Genomic DNA, 15,094 nt, shown 5'->3' on the forward strand with positions numbered 1-15,094 from the left:
TGGAGTGGGTATCCTTTCCCTTCTCTAGGGGATCTTCCCAGCCCAGGGATCAAACCCAGGTCTCCCACACTGCAGGTGGATTCTTTACTAGCTGAGCCACAAGGGAAGCCCAAGAATACTGGAGTGGGTAGCTTATCCCTTCTCCAGCAGAGCTTCCTGGCCCAGGAATCAAACCAGGGTCTCCTGCATTGCAGGAGGATTCTTTACCAAGTGAGCTAGCTATCAGGGAAGCCAATATGATCACATTACCATTTACTTTATCATTTTGGGTTTGTTTTCATAGGCCTTTACTTTCTCTTTTGTTTCCTATCTAGAGACATTCCTTTAGCATTTGTTGCAATGCTGGTTTGGTGGTGCTGAATTCTCTTAACGTTTACATGTCTATAATGCTTTTGATTTCTCCTTCAAATCTGGATGAGATCCTTGTTTCATAGAGTAATCTTGGTTGTGGATTTTTTTATTTTCATCACTTTAAGTATATCCTGCCACTCCCTTCTTCCCTGCAGAGTTTCTGTTGAAAGATCAGCCATTAGCCTTATAGGGATCCCTTTGTGTGTTATTTGTTAGTTTTCCCTTGCTGCTTTTAATATTTGTTCTTTGTGTTTATTTTTTGTTAGTTTAGTTAATATGTGTCTTGGTGTATTTCTTCTGGGTTTATCCTGTACAAAGCTGGTGGAGGTGATGGAATTCCAGTTGAGCTATTTCAAATCCTGAAAGATGATGCTGTGAAAGTGCTGCACTCAATATGTCAGCAAAGTTGGAAAACTCAGCAGTGGCCACAGGACTGGAAAAGGTCAGTTTTCATTCCAATCCCTAAGAAAGGCAAGGCCAAAGGATGCTCAAACTAGCACACAATTGCACTCATCTCACACGCTAGTAAAGTAATGCTCAAAATTCTCCGAGCCAGGCTTCAACAATATGTGAACCATGAACTTCCAGATGTTCAAGCTGGTTTTAGAGAAGGCAGAGGAACCAGAGATCAAATTGCCAACATCCTCTGGATCATCGAAAAAGCAAGAGAGTTCAGAAAGTTCCAGAAAAACATCTATTTCTGCTTTATTGACTATGCCAAAGCCATTGACTATGTGGATCACAATAAACTGTTGAAAATTCTTAAAGACATGGGAATACCAGACCACCTTACCTGCCTCCTGAGAAACCTGTATGCAGGAAGCAACAGTTAGAACTGGACATAGAACAACAGACTGGTTCCAAATAGGAAAAGGAGTACGTCAAGGCTGTATATTGTCATCCTGCTTATTTAACTTATATGCAGAGTACATCATGAGAAACGCTGGGCTGGAGGAAGCACGAGCTGGAATCAAGATTGCTAGGAGAAGTATCAATAACCTCAGATATGCAGATGACACCACCCTTATGGCAGAAAGTGAAGAACTAAAGAGCCTCTTGATGAAAGTGAAAGAGGAGAGTGAAAAAGTTGGTTTAACGCTCAACATTTAGAAAACTAAGATCATGGCATCTGGTCCCATCACTTCATGGCAAATAGATGGGGAAACAGTGGAAACAGTGGCTGACTCTATTTTTCTGGACTCCAAAATCACTGCTGATGGTGATTGCAGCCGTGAAATTAAAAGACGCTTACTCCTTGGCAGGAAAGTTATGACCAACTTAGACAGCACATTAAAAAGCAGAGACATTACTTTGTCCACAAAGGTCCTTCTAGTCAAGGCTATGGCATTTCCAATGGTCATGTATTTATGTGAGAGTTGGACTATAAAGAAAGCTGAGTGCCGAAGAATTGATGCTTTTGAACTGTGGTGTTGGAGAAGACTCTTGAGAGTCCCTTGGACTGCAAGGAGATCCAACCAGTCCATCCTAAAGGAGATCAGTCCTGGATGTTCATTTGGACGACTGGTGTTGAAGCTGAAACTCCAATACTTTGACCACCTGATGCAAAGAGCTGACTCATTTGAAAAGACCCTGATGCTGGGAAAGATTGAGGGAAGGAGGAGAAGGGGACAACAGAGGATGAGATGGCTGGATGGCATCACTGAGGCAATGGACATGGGTTTAGTTGGACTCCGCGAGTTGGTGATGGACAGGGAGGCCTGGCGTGCTGCAGCTCATGGGGTCGCAAAGAGTTGGACACGACTGAGCGACTGAACTGAACTGAGCTGAACTATCCTGTACAGGACTCTCTTGGGTTACTGGACTTGGGTGGCTATTTCCTCTCCCATGTTAGGGATGCTTTTGACTGTAATCTCCTCAAATATTTTCTCACACCCTTTCTTTTTGTCTAATTCTTCTGAGACCCCTATAATCCAAATGTTGATGCACTTAATGTTGTCCCAGAGGTCTCTGAGACTGTATCTATTTCTTTTTATTATTTTTTCTTTGTTATGCTCTGTTTCAGTTATTTCCCCCCTTTTATCTTCCAGCTCACTTATCTGTTCTGCCTCAGTTTTTCTGCTATTGGTTCCCTCTAGTGTATTTTTACCCCCAGTTACTGTGTTATTCGGGCTTTCCAGGTGACACTAGTGGTAAAGAACCCACTTGCCAATTCAGGAGATATAATATACATGGGTTTGATCCCTGTGTCAGGAAGATCCCCTTGAGGAGGGCATGACAACCAACTCCAGTATTTTTGCCTGGAGAATCCCGTGAACAGATGGAGCCTGGCAGGCTACAGTCCATAGGGTCACAAAAATTTCAGACATGACTGAAGTGACCTAGCATGCAAGCATGGGTTGCGTTGTTCATTGCTAGTTGTCTATTCTTTAATTCTTCTAGGTCCTTGTTAAACATTTCCTTTATCTTCTCAATCTATGCCTCCAGTATGTTTTATCTGTACCTCCATTTTATTTCTAACATTTCACATAATCTTTACTATCATTACTCTGAATTATTTTCCAGGTAGACTGCCTATTTCCTCTTCATTTGTTTGGTAATGTGGCTTTTTACCATGTTTATTCATCTGCTGCATGTTTCTCTGTTTTTCATGTTTTTCAGTTTTTCAGTTTACTGTGTTGGGGTCTCCTTTCTGCAGGGTAGAAAGCCATACTTCCTCTTAATGGAATCTGCCCCCTTTGGGTTGGATTGGACTAGTGCCTTGTGAGGGTTTCCTGGTTGGAGGGACTTATATTGTATTCTGGTGGATGTAGCTGGATCGTGTCTCTCTGAAGGGCAGTGCTATGTCCAGTAGTGTGTTTTGGGGTGTCTGTTGGCTTGGTATGACTTTGGGTAGCTTTTCTGCTAATGAACAGGTTTGTGTTTCTGTTTTGCTAAAAGTTTGATGTGAGGCATGCGGTACTGCAGCTTGTTGGCTTCTGAGTGGAACTTGATCTTAGTGTTGAGACAGAGGCTTTGGGGAGAGCTTTCGCCCATTAGTGTTTCATGGGATCAAGATTTCCTGGTGGTCTAAAGTTCTGGACTTGGTTTTCCCATCTCAGTGGTTCAGGGCTGACTACTTACTTTAGCACCAAGACATTACAGGCCACACAGCATAGAAGACAAAACCCCAAGTCTGATGCTCAAAGCAACACTCAACAGCCAAGAACACCCAAAGAAACTCAAATACATACAAAGAGAAGTGAATGAGGAAAAAGAGGGGAAAAAAGGATAAAAATGATCAAAAAAGAAGAGAGCAATCAAGCCAATAAACAAACGTCTAAGTGAAAATGAATACTAAAAACTAGACTAGCAAAAATATAAAATAAAAAGCATGGGAAAAGTGCAATATAACTTAAGAGTACTGTAAAAATAGAAAAAACAATGTGAATTTACTTAAAAATAAGATGTTTTTGAAAAGGAAAAAACTAGGTTATAAAAAATAAAAATAAAATGAATAATAAAGAAAAAACAACATTAGAACAATAGGAAATAGAGAAAAAAAAACATAGAGTGGTAGTAAGAAAAATGTCCTTGTGACTCCTCTGTTTTCTTCTCTACACAGAGTGCTCCAGTCAATTTGCCTACTCAGAAAATCCTCCCGATATTTTTAGAAAGGTCTCTGGACCTGTGGTCGTCAGTGTGGGGTCAGCTCAGACTCAGATCTTGCCCTATTCAAGCTTTTACTTGTTCCCCAAATCCACAGTTGCCCCTAAAGCCCACAAGTGTGTGTGCTAAGTTGCTTTAGTCGTATCCAACTCTTTGTGACCCTGTGGACTATAGCCCTCCAGGCTCCTGGGCCCATGGCATTCTCCAGGTAAGAATACTGGAGTGGGTTACCATGGCCTCCTTCAGGGGATCTTCCAACCCAGGGATTAAACCTGTGGCTCCTGTGGCTCCTGCGTTGCAGACAGTTTCTTTACTGCTGAGCACGGGGAAGCCCCTAAAGGCCACAGTCTCAGGCTAATTGGGAGATTTAATCTGCTGCACCTGTGGCTGCCAGAGCACTTTCCCCTTCTCTCCTTTGCCCGAGTGGCCCCTGGTACTTTGCCTTTGTTTTAAGCCTACCTCTGCTTGTAGCCTGTCCTCTGATGTCTGTTCTCTGCCCAGACAAAAGGGGTGAAAGAAGAAGCTTATTAGGGCTTACTTCCTCAGTTGGGCTGGGGAGAGGAAGGGGTACAGCAGACACAGTTGGAGTGTGTGGGCAGTGCCTGCTGTGGCCAAGACCTGCAGGACATCTCCACAGCCTGAGGCAGATCATGTACTTCCCCAGAGGAGTTGGCCTTGCATTGTGGGTCCCTCAGCAGAGCCAAGCAACTCAGGCCCCCAGGAAGATGTGGGTAGCGACCCGTGCATGCTCACAGCTTGACCCCAGCTTGAGCCTGGGGTCAAGAACATAGTGGCCTCCGTCTTCCACCTCTGGCACTTGTGCCAGCTCTTCCACCTTTGGATTCTCAGACCATAGCTAGCTCATCCCCCTAATGAATTCACAAATGCAGGATCCTGTCACAAATGTAGGAGTTAAGAGTATTCTTGCAGCAATGACCTCTTGCCTCCCTGTGAGGCCCAGGCTTTTCCCTGGACTCCCTCAGCTGTGTCATACTAGTCCCCTCAGAGTATCTTCATGGCAGTCAACCCCCATCCTCTCCTTGGGATCCAACCCCAGAAGCCTGAGCCTCAGCACCTACCCCTCACTATCTGCGTGGGTGTTTAAGTAGCTTCTTGGCTGGGAAATGCTGTTCAGCAATGATCTCCGTGGTGAATTTTTTTCCATTTTGCCTTCTGAGCACCTGTTGCTATGTTCCTCTCGGAGGTTGTAAAGTTCCCCCCGATCCCACCCATAAAGGTGTTTCCAGGTGTGCAGAAAATTTTCCTCCTTCATGACTCCCTCCCAAAGGCACATATCCCCATCCCGAAATCCTTTGTCTCTTTTTTATCTTTATCATTTGCCCTACTTCATTCCTTGGAGATTGGCTTGCCTTTTAAATCTGGGTTCTTCTGCCAGCTTTCAGCAGGTGTTCTGTAAGAGTTGTTCCACATGCAGATGAATTTTTGAGGCATTTGGGGTGGGTGAAGGCAATCTCCCCATCTTATTTCTCCACCATCTTGAAAGTCTCCCTCATACAGTATCCTTTTGCACTTATTTCACTCTAGGACCCTCCAACTTGCTGCAAATGACAGAATTTCATTCTTTATGACTGAATACTCTTCCATTGTGTGTATGTGTGTGTGTGTGTGTGTGTACCACATCTTCTTTATCTATTTGTCTATTGGTGGACACTTGTGTTACTTCCATATTTTTGCTGTTATAAATAGTGCTGCTGTGAACATTGGGGCGCACATATCTCTTCAAGTCAGTGTTTTATTTTTATTGCTTTTTATAGATATATACCCAGGAGTGGAATTGCTAGATCATATGATAATTCTATTGTTAATTTTTTGAGGAATCTCCATACTGTTTTCCATAGTGGCTGCACCAATTTATGTTCCCATCAACGGTGTAAAAGTTTTCCCTTTTATCCACATCCTCTCCAACATTTTTTATTTGTAGGCTTTTTGATGTTATCCATTCTGACAGATGTGAGGTGATAACTCGTTTTTATTTGCATTTCTCTAATAATTAAAAATATTGAACATCTGTTTTTTTTAGTGCCCTCTAGTGGTATTTATTTATTTATTTATTTATTTTACATTTGAATCAGTTCTAATAAGGTGGATGAAACTGGAGCCTATTATACAGAGTGAAGTAAGCCAGAAAGAAAAACACCAATACAGTATACTAACGCATATATATGGAATTTAGTAAATCAGTAAAGATAACCCTGTATGCAAGACAGCAAAAGAGACACAGATGTATAGAACAATATTGAACATCTTTTCATGTGACTATTGGCCATCTGTATGTCTTCTTTGAAAAATGTCTATTCAAGTCTTCTACCCATTTTTTAATTGAGCATATCTTTGACCTTTGAATTCATGGAACTCTTAGAAAAATTGTAATTAAGTTGAGGTTTAATGTTATTTTATATATTACTTATAAAGCAATGGAGATTCCCAGGTGGCACTAGTGGTAAAGAACCCACCTGCAAATGCAGGAGACATGAGAGTTGTGGTTTCGATCGCTGAGTCAGGAAGAACCCCTGGAGGAGGGCATGGCAACCCATTCCAAATTCTTGCCTGGAGAATCCCCATGGACAGAAGAGCCTAGTGGGCTACAGTCCATAGGGTCAGAAAGACTTGGACACGACTAAAGTGTGTTAGTACACAGGCACGCATAAAGTGATCATTTAATTAGTATTTTTTTTAAGCCATGCCACATGACGTGCAGGATCTCAGTTCCCTGACCAGGGATCGAACCCATGCACCCTGCATTGGAAGCATGGAGTCTTAACCACTGGACTTCCAGGGAAGTCTCTTAATTATTATTTTCAAATTTAATAGTTGCACAGTTAGATTTTGTGTATGATACAATTGACTGTACTGCATCATTATTCCCTAAGCATATTATCTGTTGTTATATCTCTGTAGACGTTAATCTCTTTCTGACCGTTTCTCTGCCAACAGAACTTCTATTAATTCTCTAAGACCCATCTAAAATATCACTTCCTCTTTGAAACCTTCCCTAATCTTCTAGACAGAATGAATCATTCCCTTTTCTTTTTCTAAAATGCCTTGCTTGTATGTGGGCTGCATCACTTATTATGGTATGACTTTTAAGTTATTCATATTATTCTATCATTATAGTTGGTATGTTAGTATGTACTTCATGGCTATACCTTATTCATTTGTGCCCTCACTGGGCTTAAAACAGTACTTATAGTAGATACTCAGATGTGTTGATTCTAATTAATCTTGCAGAATTACTGTAAAGATTAAATGAAATAATATAACTGCCTTATACAGTGCCTGGTGCTGGTACTCAATAAAGTTTCCCTCCTATTTCCTCCTCATTTACTTTTTCCTCTTTTTTCTTTTGCTTCATTTTTCTCAAATCCCTGTATATTCTGCCCATAACAAGAGAATAGAGATTTCCTTCTTTCATTGCTTACATCTCTTCTTCAGGGTACTAACACTGTTTGTACCTCTCATTTGTTTATGTATTTATTTTAGGTCACTGGCCCTGTTCAAATTAGAGATTCCCTTAAGAGAGCAGACAGAGGTAATATGACATCTCCACCACTCCTGGATGCCAACCCCATGGAGAACCCGGCATTGTTAAATGACATCAAGATTGAGCCCCCAGAAGAACTTCTGGCTAATGATTTCAACCTGCCCCAGGTGGAACCAGTTGACCTCTCCTTTCACAAGCCAAAGGCTCCTCTCCAGCCTGCCAGTATGCTTCAATCTCCAATACGTCCTCCCAAGCCACAGCCTGCTTCCCAGACTCTTGTAGTATCCACTTCAACATCAGACACGGGCAGTTCAGCAAGCATCCGTACTGTTCTGACTCCAGGCTCTATCCTGGCCTCATCTCAGGGCACTGGTGGCCATCAGATCTTACATGTGATACACACCATCCCCTCAGTCAATCTGCCAAATAAGATGGGTAGCCTGAAGGCCATCCCAGTGGTAGTGCAGTCACTGCCCATGGTGTATACTACTTTGCCTGCAGACGGGAACCCTGCAGCCATTACAGTCCCACTCATTGGAGGAGATGGCAAAAATGTTGGATCAGGTGAGCATCAATGTGCCCCTTTGCTGAGACTTACCTACCTCCATCTATTTCCTTTTTGAATATTGTATCTCCTATTTATTTTCCAATTACTCTTGCATACAGCTTTACGAGCAATTTTTCATAAATACTGTTTTAATCATGTTTCTTTGATGCCTACAAATGTACAATGACTCTTTTTAGCCCATGTTTCTCAAACTGTGGTATGCATATCTTTGAGTGAAATACTATATATCTTACTAGAACCTCTATATTATTTGATAGTAATTAAAAATATTTTATTAAAAATAAAAATATAATATTTGAATAATATTTTAAGATAAGACAGGAACTTCAAAAGCACTTTTAAGCTTACTGAGACAACCACACTTAGGTAGAGGATGTGTTTAGTCTCCTACGCCATTGGGAATGCTTTGGTAGAAAAGTTGAGCAAGTTTCTCACCTTACATACATGGCCAGCCTTACTTCCTTGCCTCTCCCAACACTTTAGCTTTTCTCTTCCCTCCAGGTAAGATAGTCTTCTTTGAAATTTTGCCATCTCTCCTGTGTTCCACCTCATTTGGCATCTATCATCCTTCGTATTATTTTTTACATGCCTGTATCACAAGTATATGGGCATTCTTCCCAACTAAATTGTAAATTGCTGGAGAACAAGATTATCTTATTTTCCTTTGTGCATCTCCAAAAAGCACAGTGGTAGACAGAAGTTATAACAAATCATCTGATGAACAAACTTGAAATTTTGTCCAGGAGAGAGTTCACATGCTGTAATGTTACCTTTTACTTAATTTTAAAAATAAGTTTAGAACTCAAAAAGGTATGTTTATCTCCCTTTCACCACTATTCCCCAGCCACCCAGTTCCCTTCCTAGAGGAATATATAATTTGTAATGGGACATGATGGAAGAAAATTATATAACCTTTTGAAGTGATTCAAGATATTTAGCTTCACCACATCTATAGAATTACAATCAGTTTTGGATGTTCAGCTTTAGGAAAGATTTTGGGAAATTGGATTATAGTCAGAGTAGAAAGATTAAGATAGTGAGAGGACTCAAACTCATGTCAGAGAGGAGCTGATAAATGTTTAGCATGAATTAATAAGACCAAAGGGGAGATATATGGGTGGAAATGACTAGGAACTAGATTTCAGCTCAATGTAAAAAAAAAAAAAAAACTTTCTCAGAGTTTTCTACCTTTGAGATTCCATACCTTATGATTACTCCACCACTAAATGTATGATAATGAAGAACATACCCAGCATCAAATTGCTGAGACTCTGTCATGTTCTTTTGAATAAAAATGCTATTATTGACTAGTGGTTAATTAAGGTAATGATAAATGTTCATAACAATTTTGTTTCTGATATCTCCTAAGGCGGTTAATTAATGGGGGAAAATATGGTTATCAATTCTCATGTAGAGAAAGAACCAAATAAAAATGGTAAAATAAAATTTTTATGTGAGAATATGATGATATCAAGCCAGTTTGGATGGTTTTGATTAGTTTGAATTGCCCCATAATAACCATCAGAACCATTTTAAATAAACAGAATGAATTTTAAAAGTGTTATAGTTTCAAGCTAAGACCATTAGCACTGTGGTCTCCAAAATGCTATGCTTACACTTTGGTTGGGGGCAAAAAGGGGGTGTTGCACAAAATATTTGGAGCATAAGAAGAAAGGATCAAAAATTTTATTTGTGTTTTCTTACCCTTTGCATGTTATTTTATTTATTTTCCATAATCTACACAGAAGTTTAGGATATAGGTACATTTAGATCATAAACACACATACACATGCAGAGACACAGACACAGGTGCATGCTTAAAATGTTTTAGTGAATGATATACAATGTATGGAGATGACTGCACTAACCAAATACTCCCCACCCTCAACTTTATTGCCATCCTTAAGTTTCTTCTGTATAGAAATTTTGAACATTTCACTAGATCTGAGAGATGGCTGACCACCTGACTGAGTTTTGCTAGGGATCAGAAACACCAATGTTTGACAATAAATACTTGAAGGCTTCTGCCAACATAAGTGAAAGGGAAAGATGCTAATATGTATCAAGCACCTACTCAACACCCATTATATGTCTCATCTCAATGACTCATTTTCGTTTAGAAACACAAAAGCCAAAGGAGATATTCTCACCTCTGGCATGAACCTAGACATTGATCTGAGGACAGCCAGAGAACTATTTAGAGTTTGATTAAACAAACACACATTGAACCTGACTTTTCAGGAGACCCTGTCTTGGGAGCTGGAGATAGAGTTGAATCATACTCAGACCATATCCTAGAGAAACCCACCATCTCACTGTCTTAGAGAAGCTCATTCTAGTGAAAATGCTCCAGAAAACTCCTTTCTACACTTCTTTCAAAGGAATTTCTGTATCCTGCTATGCTAAAATTTTAAATGTTCTTCTCTTCCTTTCATACAAATATACTTTTTTCATCTTTGCTTTTCTTTATTTCTCTTATCTTGCTGCTACTTCTAATGTTGGCCAAACTGGGAATCCTGAAAATGATTAGAGACTCATATATTTGTAGCCCACAATGCTCTTTTTATTTGCTTTTAGTGAAAGTTGAACCCACCTCTATATCTCCACTGGAGATCCCAAGTGACAATGAGGAGAATGCAATTGAGAGTGGATCCTTACAGGGTATTCAAGGACTACAGCAAGAGTAAGTACTTTTATCTCTAGTTCAGGTTGCTCTCTGTATATATGTGTGTGTCTGTGGTAGAAGTGGAACAAATTGTCAGACACAGTAATAACAATTTGAGGACAACAAAATATAGATAAACTGCCTTTTCAGTGAAGGTATGAGCTTGTATGCACACATGTGCATGGACATGGATGTTATGACACAGTAAGGTTCTAATTGTAGATCATTGATTTTCAGCCTTGAAAATCTACAAATTTCCTAAGAAGTACAATTGCATTCTGTTTCTTTCTGTAAGTTTAAAGCAACCTTATCATTGGCTTGCATTTTAGCAACCATGTTAGATGAAAAATACATTCTTTAAACCTAGGAATGAGGCTTATTAGAATGAAATGCTCACACAGCTTGGGAACAGAAACCACCCAAAAAATATTACCACCATCTGGGACCTGCATTTACTCAGCATAATGGCCTAGTTGAGGGAATTGCTTGAACTATTTCAATTATTTCTTCTGGAAGGCAGGGCTGATATTAAATTTGCATAAATTAAATGCATGTAAGAGGGGATCCCATTATATGTAAGTTCATTTATTAGCCTCTACTTTAAAATCATTATTTGGCCCTATCTCTCTTTCTTTGCTCAGACCAGCAGCAATGACACAAATGCAAGAAGAGTCCCTTGACTTGAAGAGAAGACGGATTCACCAATGTGACTTTGCAGGATGCAGCAAAGTGTACACCAAAAGCTCTCACCTGAAAGCCCACCGCAGAATCCATACAGGTCTGCCCACCTCCACCCTAACTACCCCGTGCCACACACACACCAAATCTCTGAGAGACAGGAAGAGAAGAAAGTCCTGAAACAAAGTTTGATCTATTTATACTTATGGGCACAGGTTCCATTCATGGCTTTTACCCCTATGTCTTGTTTCTACTCTACAGTAGCTTTCATGAAACCAGCCTAAGAAAACATAAACCTGGTGTCTTCTGAATAGTTAAGATCCCCACTGAGCCCCTGTTCAGTTCATTTCAGTTCAGTCGCTCAGCCGTGTCCGACTCTTTGCAACCCCATGAATTGAAGCATGCCAGGCCTCTCTGTCCATCACCAACTCCCGGAGTCTACCCAAACCCATGTCCATCGAGTTGGTGATGCCATCCAACCATCTCATCCTCTGTCGTCCCCTTCTCCTCCCGCCCCCAATCCTACCCAGCATTAGGGTCTTTTCCAATGAGTCAACCCTTCGCATGAGGTGGCCAAAGTATTGGAGTTTCAGCTTCAACATCAGACCTTCCAATGAACACCCAGGATTGATCTCTTTTAGGATGGATTGATTGGATCTCCTTGCAGTCCAAGGGACTCTCAAGAGTCTTCTCCAACACCACAGTTCAAAAGCATCAATTCTTTGGCTCTCAGCTTTCTTCACCATCCAACTCTCACATCCATACATGACCACTGGAAAAACCATAGCCTTGACTAGACAGACTTTTGTTGGCAAAGTAATGTCTCTGCTTTTAAATATGCTATCTAGGTTGGCCATAACCTTCCTTCCAAGGAGTAAGTGTCTTTTAATTTCATGGCTGAAATCACCATCAGCAGTGATTTTGGAGCCCAAAAAAATAAAGTCTGACACTGTTTCCACTGTTTCCCCATCTATTTCCCACGAAGTGATGGGACCAGATGCCATGATCTTAGTTTTCTGAATGTTGAGCTTTAAGCCAACTTTTTCACTCTCCTCTTTCACCTTCATCAAGAGGCTCTTTAGTTCTTCTTCACTTTCTGCCATAAGGGTGGTGTCATCTGCATATCTGAGGTTATTGATATTTCTCCCAGCAATCTTGATTCCAGCTTGTGTTTCTTCCAGCCCAGCGTTTCTCATGATGTACTCTGCATATAAGTTAAATAAGCAGGGTGACAATATACAGCCTTGATGTACTCCTTTTCCTATCTGGAACCAGTCTGTTGTTCCGTGTCCAGTTCTAACTGTTGCTTCCTGACCTGCATACAGGTTTCTCAAGAGACAGGTCAGATGGTCTGGTATTCCCATCTCTTTCAGAATTTTCCACAGTTTATTGTGATCCACACAGTCAAAGGCTTTGGCATAGTCAATAAAGCAGAAATAGATGTTTTTTCTCGAACTCTCTTGCTTTTTCGATGATCCAGCAGATGTTGGCAATTTGATCTCTGGTTCCTCTGCCTTTTCTAAAACCAGCTTGAACATCTGGAAGTTCACGGTTCACGTATTGCTGAAGCCTGGCTTGGAGAATTTTGAGCATTACTTTACTAGCATGTGAGATGAGTGCAATTGTGCAGTAGTTTGAGCATTCTTTGGCATTGCCTTTCTTTGGGATTGGAACGAAGACTGACCTCTTCCAGTCCTGTGGCCACTGCTGAGTTTTCCAGATTTTCTGGCATATCGAGTGCAGCACTTTCACAGCATCACCTTTGAGGATTTGAAATAGCTCAACTGGAATTCCATCACCTCCACTGGCTTTGTTCGTAATGATGCTTTCTAAGGCCCACTTGACTTCACATTCCAGGATGTCTGGCTCTAGGTGAGTGATCACACCATCGTGATTATCTGGGTCGTGAAGATCTTTTTTATACAGTTCTTCTGTGTATTCTTGCCACCTCTTCTTAATATCTTCTGCTTCTATTAGGTCCATACCATTTCTGTCCTTTATCGAGCCCATCTTTGCATGAAATGTTCCTTTGGTATCTCTAATTTTCTTGAAGAGATCTCTAGTCTTTCCCAATCTGTTGTTTTCCTCTATTTCTTTGTACTGATCACTGAGGAAGGCTTTCTTTTCTCTCCTTGCTATTCTGCATTCAGATGGGAATATCTTTCCTTTTCTCCTTTGCTTTTCGCTTCTCTTCTCTTCCAAGCTATCTGTAAGGCCTCCTCAGACAGCCATTTTGCTTTTTTGCATTTCTTCTCCATGGGGATTTTCTTGATCCCTGTCTCCTGTACAATGTCACGAACCTCTGTCCATAGTTCATCAGGCACTCTGTCTATCAGGTCTAGACCATTAAATCTATTTCTCACTTCCACGGTATACTCATAAGGGATTTGATCTAGGTCATACCTGAATGGTCTAGTGGTTTTCCCTACTTTCTTCAATTTAAGTCTGAATTTGGCAATAAGCAGCTCATGATCTGAGCCACAGTCTGCTCCCGGTCTTGTTTTTGCTGACTGTATAGAGCTTCTCCATCTTTGGCTGCAAAGAATATAATCAATCTGATTTCGTTGTTGACCATCTGGTGATGTCCACGTGTAGAGTCTTCTCTTGTGTTGTTGGAATAGGGTGTTTGCTATTACCAGTGCATTCTCGTGGCAAAACTCTATTAGCCTTTGCCCTGCTTCATTCTGTACTCCAAGGCCAAACTTGCCTGTTACACCAGGTGTTTCCTGACTTCCTACTTTTGCATTCCAGTCCCCTATAATGAAAAGGACATCTTTTTTGGGTGTTAGTTCTAAAAGGTCTTGTAGGTCTTCATAGAATCGTTCAACTTCAGCTTCTTCGGCATTACTGGTTGGGGCATAGACTTGGATTACCGTGATATTGAATGGTTTGCCTTGGAAACGAACAGAGATCATTCTATCATTTTTGAGATTGCATCCAAGTACTGCATTTCGGACTCTTTTGTTGACCATGATGGCTACTCCATTTCTTCTAAGGGATTCTTGCCCACAGTAGTAGATATAATGGTCATCTGAGTTAAATTCACCCATTCCAGTCCATCTTAGTTTGCTGATTCCTAGAATGTCGACATTCACTCTTGCCATCTCCTGTTTGACCACTTCCAATTTGCCTTGATTCATGGACCTAACATTCCAGGTTCCTATGCAATATTGCTCTTTACAGCATCGGACTTTGCGTCTGTCACCAGTCACATCCACAGTTGGGTGTCGTTTTTGCTTTGGCTCCATCCCATCATTCTTTCTGGAGTTATTTCTCCACTGATCTCCATTAGTATACTGGGCACCTACTGACCTGGGGAGTTCATCTTTCAGTGTCCTATCTTTTTGCCTTTTCATACTGTTCGTGGGGTTCTCAAGGCAAGAATGTGGCTCATATGTGGACTAGCATAATCAGTATGAGGAACCAGCTATGCTTAAGTAAAGAGTGTTCTTGGTTATAAAACAAAAGCTCTGAGATAGAAATAAGCTTGCTTTGTTCTAATAACTGACAGGTATCCAGCATAGCTAGGCATACTGAGTGCAGTAGTTAGTGGTGGAAGCATTGAGGTACAAGAGTAGAAAGGGAAAGACCACTTAAGGAAGGCTACTGTAGTGATGCAGACAAAATGAGAACCTGACTAGATTGTTAGGAGTAAATGGGGAGAGAAGGAAGTACGTTGAAGATTGAGGGGACACTAATGGGCTTCCCTGGTGGCTCAGAGGTT

General features: G+C 40.9%; 1 protein-coding gene across 4 annotated transcripts in view; it reads left to right on the plus strand.

Moving 5' to 3' along the window:
* The window catches only part of KLF8 (KLF transcription factor 8), a 200,739-nt gene that overhangs the window by 160,184 nt on the left and 25,461 nt on the right, over positions 1 to 15,094 (plus strand). For 3 of the 4 annotated variants that reach the window (XM_081565519.1, XM_081565517.1, XM_081565518.1), the window contains 3 exons: positions 7,459 to 8,023; positions 10,605 to 10,710; positions 11,334 to 11,470. In XM_081565519.1, coding sequence (XP_081421645.1) covers positions 7,459 to 8,023; positions 10,605 to 10,710; positions 11,334 to 11,470 — 808 coding nt within the window. Of the gene's footprint in view, positions 1 to 7,458; positions 8,024 to 10,604; positions 10,715 to 11,333; positions 11,471 to 15,094 lie in introns of those variants that run through there. The other variant, XM_081565520.1, reaches the window with a different exon arrangement.

This window comes from Giraffa tippelskirchi, chromosome X (assembly GCF_054371585.1).
Source record: "Giraffa tippelskirchi isolate mGirTip1 chromosome X, T2T-mGirTip1v1.2.pri, whole genome shotgun sequence".
Taxonomy (NCBI): Eukaryota; Metazoa; Chordata; class Mammalia; order Artiodactyla; family Giraffidae; genus Giraffa; species Giraffa tippelskirchi.